The 8,252-nt window shown below is 45.8% G+C and overlaps 1 protein-coding gene across 2 annotated transcripts in view; it reads left to right on the top strand.

Moving 5' to 3' along the window:
- LOC119388371 (CD109 antigen-like) overlaps positions 1-8,252 on the top strand; it is a 37,813-nt gene that overhangs the window by 15,225 nt on the left and 14,336 nt on the right. Inside the window, exons 4-12 of one of the 2 annotated variants that reach the window (XM_049413927.1) lie at positions 1,026-1,217; positions 1,723-1,778; positions 2,332-2,401; positions 2,483-2,596; positions 2,892-2,976; positions 5,515-5,620; positions 6,089-6,203; positions 6,367-6,506; positions 7,510-7,713. In XM_049413927.1, coding sequence (XP_049269884.1) covers positions 1,026-1,217; positions 1,723-1,778; positions 2,332-2,401; positions 2,483-2,596; positions 2,892-2,976; positions 5,515-5,620; positions 6,089-6,203; positions 6,367-6,506; positions 7,510-7,713 — 1,082 coding nt within the window. The remainder of the gene's footprint in view (positions 1-1,025; positions 1,218-1,722; positions 1,779-2,331; positions 2,402-2,482; positions 2,597-2,891; positions 2,977-5,514; positions 5,621-6,088; positions 6,204-6,366; positions 6,507-7,509; positions 7,714-8,252) is intronic. The other variant, XM_049413926.1, reaches the window with a different exon arrangement.

The following is an 8,252-nucleotide window of genomic DNA, read 5'->3' as shown; positions in this document are numbered from 1 at the left end:
CAACTGGTTGTGGAACTGTGGGGCACTCGTTTCGGGAATCAACCAGAACAGCACAGTCCTGGCTACCCAGACGTATGACGTCAGTTCAAAGGGTATACTCCCACTTCTTGCAACGTTTTTTGTTTCTCTGCCATTGGTGCTATCTTCATGCGATCGGTATTTCCGTGTGGCGTCCTAATGCGTACATGTTCACAGAATCGTTTTCCATTACCCTATTTCTCCTGTTTCTAAGTTGATCAACAAGAGGTTTTTTTTCTACCCCCTTTCGGTAACATCCTTTTTCTCGCTCTGGTCTTGCCTACAGACCATGTAGAGCTACGTACATATATTATGGCGCTAGCTCCTCGCGGCATTACGTTCCTTCCTCGGCAACTTTTTCGGTCTGCTTCTTGTCAACCGGAAATTTCGTTCCTGCGCTGTCTGAAAACCCGAATAAAGTAACGCTCGCATGAAAGAGTGAATGGTTCACGGTTAAGAGTGGCTTAGGACAGATATTATGTCGGAGCGTTAGTTTTGGAACGATAAGGGTAAATCAACTGTCAGAGTAATTAATGAAAATTAGTTGCGCGAGGTCAGCGAAAGAGCAGAGTCTTGTAAACGGCTGGGATCGTTGTGGAGATGATCTGAACCACGCGCTTCTTTCTACGGGGTCTCTGCGATCCTCTTCGAAGGCGCGCTGCCGGGTTGATTGCGCAGGCCACGCTGAAGGACGCGCTACCAACCTCATAGAGTGCGCTTAAATTGAGTTCATTGAACAAACGCTATGCTTTACACGGCATGCGCCATCAGTATACCACATACCCACAACAGAATTGTTCTTTTACCCAAGTGAACCAAAAGTTCAACAAAAGCTAGGGTCTAGTGCCATAATGACACATTAACGTCGCCTAGTTTTGTTTTTTTTTCTAAACCATGCACGGTAGTCCCGCCCGCTTAACTAACCTCACTTTCTTTTATTACGTTCATTCATTAGGAGCGCTAATGCCCTCGTCAGTCTCATCATCCGTCTACTGCTTGCCTTGCAGGCATCGACTCCGAACTCCTTTTCCACGTCCCCAATCTGAACCCAAGCGAGTTCTACAACGTGTACCTGGATGTGACTGGCAAGTTTGGAAGCAGCCAGTTTTACAATAGGTCCTCTGTTCAACTTGAGTATGTCAACAACATCAATGTCATCGTACAGACCGACAAGCCCATGTACCGACAAGGAAGTACAGGTATGTATTAACATTGCTAAAGTATTTCACTCTGCAGCCGTAAGGACTGCCCTCTCGCGCTCCAAGTCGGCATTATTTTTATGTAATCTATATTTTCGCTGCTACTTGCTTTATCGCTGCTACTTGCTATTACTTTCCGCGTACCTTCGGAGAATGTGTCCTGTGAAGCTCCCGCCAACAGGATTTCAAGTCTACATCGAAAACTACAAGAAAGCGGGTAGCATGTCTCCTTTCTGCATGCTTCATATTCGATCTGTTCACTCTCTCAAACACTTGAGCCCTTATCCCACTGGCTGCCTCCAGCCGACGTTGCCTGCACGAAGCGTTGCAGGCCACATCTACATATGTATGCTTTAAATATCCAGCCCGTGATTATCAGATAAAATGCTCCTATTTGTTCCTACCCTTCATCATTTATATTATCATTCCATCATGTCGCTCGTAATGTTTTCCTACACTGTGCTTCTATACCAAAACTCATTCCTTCAATATTCCTGCCTTACAGTCAACTACCGGATCCTCTTGCTTGACAATGAACTCTTGCCGGTCACTGACCAGCTGGTAAGTAATCCTTTCCTACATATGTTATCTCCTTTCTTTCCCATTCATTTCTTCAATTTCTGTTTACGTAGTCTCATAAATGCCCTTAATTCTCGCATTGTATAGCAGGACACAAATATGGGCATGCTATTTTTTTACTCTTTTAATTGCCTGCGCAAGAGCCTTTCGCTATCTGTTAGATTGCTTCAGTCATTCACTAGGGCTACTATTAAAACTGTAAATTGAAGTGCAGTGAAAATTGTTAGCATAATTACTAAAAATATCATGCCTTACACACTATAAAGTGTTCGTGTGAAATATATTGACGCTATGCTTTCGCAGGAAACCCTCGACAACACTTAGTTCGTGAATTTTCGCTAGGCAGATACTGCTACTTGGCTTTTACTTTTGTGTCATGTAGTGAATAGAGAAATGTCTGCATGTTGGGGTACGTAAACACGGCAAGTGCAAGTCGTGCCATAAGAACTTCACGAAATATAACTTTGCTCAAAACAAACAACCACCTGCTCTGTGTACCTGTTATGTACATCCATTAATATTCATTATCTTACAGGCAAACATCACTATCACAAACCCCTACGGCCAGCTTCTATTCCAGCAGCAATTTGTCAATTTCAGCGATGGTACGTTGCTTTCTCAAAAGCCGCAGGCGAACTTCACATCGCAGCGTTCATTTTTTAAACCAAATTCGCGTTGTCTCGCAGGTCTTCTGCAAAATTCCTTCAAGCTCCTTGATATTACTGACGAAGGCACATGGACGATTGCGGTATCGGCTGGTACAAACTCTGGATCCACATCGTTTGAAGTCCGGGACTACGGTAAGTCCACATTTCAGACTTCCAACAATTCAACACTAAATTCGCCTAGTTCAGTAATACACTACGTACCCTTTGAGATTGTTTGCAGATAGTGCCAGTGTCTACAAGTTCGATACAAATCGGCACACGGCACATTAGCATACAGCTTCTCAACTCGAAAATTCTTACGCAGTGTTTGCTTCAACGATTCTCCTTTATTAAACTGAGCTTCCAAAGATGCTTCCATTGATAATGCCAACGAGTGGACTAAGATTGCTAGGATATCTGTTTCATTGAGTGGTTTTGCTTTTTGCAGTGCTACCGAAGTTCTCGGTCACCATCACACCAGACGGTAACGACGTCGTCACGAACCCCACGGTGCTCTACACTATTTGCGCGAAGTAAGTGTGTTATCCGTAAGATCACACTAGCATTCGCAAAATGTATCTGCTTACTAAGCCATGTTCACTTTACCAGAGAGAGAGAGAAAGAGAGGAGGAAAGGCAGGGAGGTTAACCAGTAGAACGTCCGGTTTGCTACCCTGCACTGGGGACAAGGGAATGGGGAATAGAAAGAGGAAGAGAGAGAGAGAAAAGGAAAGCACTGCGCGTCCAAAGGGGTACAATCAGTCACTGAGGCTGGATGGAGCTTCTCTGACCTACATTACATCAGCGCTCTGATATTCCATTGGGGAATCGCGGCCTTTGAGAGGGCCGTGGGCGAGCCGTTGTGATTACTGCAGCGCTGAAAACACTGGATCGAGAACCTCCAGCATTTGCAGGGCAGCTCGGGCAGTCGGAGTGTTTAGCTTATTCAAAAGCATGAATATGGTGTTCAGAAGAGAGCGAAGCATCGCAGCAATGTCCTTGTCTTTCTCGGGCAAGTCGTGGGGAACCAGCGCTGTCGTTGACTCCGTCTGTGTCTGCTGCGACCATTGGACTCGCTGTGTATGGTGCTTTGGCTGTGGCTGTGGTTCTGGCTGTGGCTCTGGATGCAGCTTTGGCAATGGCGGCCATGCTTCAGTGTCCATGAGCTCTGGTGCAGTCTTGTCCTCAGGAATCGACTCGGGCGTGTCTAGTCTAGGAAGCAGAGGATGAGGTGTCACCTGTGAACTGCGCTTCACAGAGCTCCTTGAACCTCTACGGCGTCGGGAGCGTCGCTTTGTGACGACAGCAACAGCTTCCCGACGAGACGAGCAGTCTCGCACCATCTGCTTTTAGATTTCGTTTTCCTTCTGTTTCTTGGGGCACTCATTTGACGAAGCGTCATGGGACCCCAGGCAATTGCGGCACTTGAGGACCGTGGCCTCACAGGAGTCTGCAGCGTGTGGTTCGGCGCAGCGTGAGCAAATGATCGTGCTCTGACACACGGCGCTCACGTGTCCAAACCTCATACATTTGCGGCATGCATTGGAGTGGCCTCGGGATGAACGGTCGTACAGGATGCCGAAAGTGGCCTACCTTGACATGCGACGGCAGAGATTCACCCTTGAATGTTAGTTTTATACAGCGAGATGTGCCCATGCGCGACATGTGTATTATAGGGATGCCATCTACTGTTGGCTTCACCAGACTGAGCAAGTCTGTGCTGGAAACAGAGACGTCCACATCGTAGATGACACCAGTAGTAGTATCACTAGCCATTGGGATGTACGAGCGAACCTTTATGCCATCAAATTCCGTAATTTTGCTCAATGTGCTCAGTGCAGTCTCATGTGCAACGTCGACTGCCAGGACATTGTTTCGTGTGTTGACTCTCACGTCCCTTACTTCATTTGGCACCGCCGCTTCGAGAAGCACCGAGACCGACTGTCTGTTGAGTTGTCTCAGGTTGTCGGTAGCGAGTTCTGGTGCGAATATAATCGTACTGACTGCGGTCTTCCGAGTAGATTTCAGAGTTGACTTGCCTGAAGACAGGGGGGACCCGCTGTTTCTTCGCTTCGCCTTACGGCGTCGTACAAGCTGAAAGTCGTCATCGGACCAGACCTCACTGCTGAGCGAGTATACACTGGTTTCGTCGCTGTCCGTGGCACTATGGATCCCAGTGCGCTTCCTGGAGACCGCCGCCGCTGTCGCCGCCATTCCCGGCAGGGCCCAGGGACGTCTATACTTGCATCGTCGCCAGAAACGAGGCGGATATCCAGCGGTGAAGGCAGAAATATTAAACTAGCGGATCGGTAGTCACAAGCGTTCTGTAGAGTAGAGTAGACCCTGGAAGCTGTGGCTCATACCCACACTGGGGGATTGGCCAAGAACCGGTTAGTTTTTAAAGGAAAAATTGAAGTTCAAACTTTTTTTAATTAATACGAAAGAAGTATAAATGAATTAGAGTTAAAATTATACTACTAATAATAATATAGAATATAATTGAATCATTAAAACCGATAATTTGGGGGAAAAATAGAAATAATATTTTGGAAAGGCAAATTTTACAATCTAAATCTTTTTGAACCTTTAAGAAACTCCTGCAATGCATCAGAAATGTTCCCGTCACTGTGGCCCAGAGAAAAAGCAAAGCGAACACTTCGTCTTCCTTCCACTTTACCAGTGTGCACGCAATTGCAATGATGGAGTTAATTTACGGTTTCTGTCGCAAGGCCTGAGATTGTAGCGTAATTTATTCGATACTGCACTCGCAGGACGTTCGTTCTGTATTAAGCCTTCGGTGAGCGCTGAAGATCTGAAGTAAGTGTACTTGTCTGAAGGAAGTACTTGCAGTTAGTGTATTAGTCTCAAGTATTTCCTTTGAATTATTTCGCTCATTCCAAACTAGCACTTCTGACTAGTTCCCTTGTTCTTCAATCCCAATGACATCTGTTGACTCTCGCAGCAGTTCTGTCGTTTAGAGTGGCAATGTAACCCAGTAGTTGTGTTATGTTCTGCTTTAAAAAATCCGGTTCTTTGCAATTTATGGTTTCTTGCGCCATTGTCCACCTTCAGGTACACCTACGGCGAAAATGTGAAAGGAACTGTGCAAGTCTACACGTCTCCATTCAACTACTACTACCCGCTGCGCCAGAAGCCTGTTATTCTTCGCGTAGCAGAGGTATATTTCCTTTTGTCGTAATTTGAGCCGATGCCAGTAATCGTGTGTTCCCTAGAACAAGAAATTCTCCAAACGTACTTCGCACGTTTGCTTTCGTGCTTTTTTTTTGTGCTTTGCCCAGTTAACCTTCGTGGACCGCATCTATTGGCAAATTCCACTTTGTTTATAGGACCGCTTCAGCGTCCCTCTTACCGCAGTGTGATTGGATGAACCAAAGCAAATCCGTTGAAAAATAAGTGCTATCAAAGTAGCATTCCCTTAGGGGTAAGCAGTGCGTGCAAAATTGCAGTCTCAAAAGAAAACAACAAAAAATGAGGAAGCTGTTTTCTTTATTTCGCGATAACTACGAAGCTTATTGGTTGACTTACACGAAGCACCATTTAAAATTTGCCGTTTTTAAAAGCTGCTCCGGAAACAAGTCTCTTAATTACTGATGCTAGCTTGTACTAAATTTCCTTTTTCTTTCAGATCAACGGGTGTTACGACTATGTATTCAACGTTTCGCTGCTGAACACGGTCAACTACACGTACCCTACATACCCATCGATCAACGTTACTGCCAAAGTCATCGAAGATGGCACAGGTACGATCACCACGTATGAAGCTGTATTTGCACGCGCTGTCTCCTGGTCACTTTAACAGTTTCTTCACCATTCCTACTTGGCTTCCTTTCAATAGAACAAGTCTTCTCGCAAGTCAATTTCTTATTTGCATTTAATGTACTCAGTATTATTTTATGCTTGCAGGTGTGTCCCAATCCGCCACAGAGCTGCACAGCCGAGGTACCACACGGCTTAGGCTGAACTTTGGACAGAAGTACAGCCCCAATGGCCAGTACACCAGCAATGACAACACGTTCAAACTGAACCTCCTCAACAAGGGACAGGTAAGCGAACCTACTCGTCCAAATATTCGGCGCACTTGTGCTGCCCGACGTTTAGGGCGGCGGTTAAGTAGACAAACTTTTGAGGTGTCTCGACCTCATTCAGCTAAGTACCGACTCTCTTAGCCCCATATTTGTTTCTGAGAAACTTGGTTCAGTGCTGAGGTGGCAAACATGGCATTGGCAATCCATTAGCTATAAATCGAATAAAGTCACGTTAAGATCAGAACAAACAAGAGCTAGAACCGGCACTATTTACCAGTTTCACCGTGGCTCTCTGTGGTAGTTGTCTTAGCAAGAGCAGAAATTCACGTTAACTAATATGTATATTGTAAGTGTCGCATGGGGCCAAACGATTAGAGGGGACCGAACTTCCTAGCACGTCGTTCTTGCACTGAATCTTGTCTCATCTACAAGGCAGCGAGATCGCATACGCCAGAAGAAAGACGTTATTGAACTTGCAAATGATTTATGGAATGGTAGCCCTATTTCAGGCATTTCATAAATCGTCGGCTATTAGTCCGCAATTCGGTTTCATTTGCTTATGCTGGCCAACATATGAAGATGAACCACTCCCTGCATAGCGTTTCCGCTGCTTACGTCTCGCCCTATGTTCGCAGGGAACGTTTTATTTCCTTCGCAAAATTTTAGTAATTACGTTGTGCGAGTTGGTACATCGCTTAACGAAATAATTCTAGCGGAAACCGAGAATCTCTGAAATAACTCTGCTAAAGCACGTAAGACTGAACTTGGATTTCTAGATAACGCATTGTTAGTCTATATCTGTAAAATTATCGGCTAAGATCACCCTTCACTACACACGAGCCTTCTCCTTCCCAAGTTCCTTCAACACCGCAAGTCAACAGGCCCACATATTCTTATATCGCAGTGTGCCGCTCAATACACTACCGGAACGTGATCATCTTGCTGCAATATCTGCGCCGAACAAATGAAGTAGTTATCACGCACCAACAGACTTCGTTATGTGCTCGGTTTGTCGTTACAGCTTTATGTGCAAGAACTTGACGGAACTCCACGCCCCAAAGAGGTCATTCAAGTCTGCATGTTCGTCGAGCGCAACAAATTCACGTGGCGCTCATGGGAGACTGACAACGTGCTGGCTTGCCGAAACTACACATCAGACGACCAAGGGATCGTTCATTTCAGCATGCCACCCTTCAGCCAAAGAGTCACCGGTGTCATCCTTCAGGTCTGCCCCAAACCTCATTTGTAACTGCAGGTTCGCGCATAATGATCAATTGTACCGTATCTTAACTTTCATGTTTAGTGCGATACGCCGCGCATGCTGTTTCTAAACGTTTCTAGAGAGGTATAGCAAATATGGCAGAGAAATTGACGAGAAGCGAATTGGACACGCCAACGTCCATCTCAATCGGCTTAACGACGAAGCTATATTCCATACCCCGCAGCTTCCATATCCAGCAGCAGGTATGAACCATACCCCTATGCATACAGTACGGTTTTCTCATTGAGCTGCTGCAAGTGGGCGCTGATCAGAGTGGGATATAGAGCAAGTATTATTCTAACGATACAATACAAGCGTTGATCCTTCTTACCAATACTTCTCGTGCGCTGTGTATTGAACTTGTCGCATACAAGTGGTACATTTTCCCGGGAGCCGAAGTGCAAGGCACAGCTTTCACTTGTTATTCGTCTACAAATACGGCCGCTTCGCCTGAAGGGTGAAGTGGCCGTATTTGTTTTGCCGCACTAAAAAGGAAGGCAACG

This window comes from Rhipicephalus sanguineus, chromosome 3, assembly GCF_013339695.2.
Source record: "Rhipicephalus sanguineus isolate Rsan-2018 chromosome 3, BIME_Rsan_1.4, whole genome shotgun sequence".
Lineage (NCBI taxonomy): Eukaryota > Metazoa > Arthropoda > Arachnida > Ixodida > Ixodidae > Rhipicephalus > Rhipicephalus sanguineus.
This window is presented reverse-complemented; position numbering and strand designations above follow the sequence as displayed.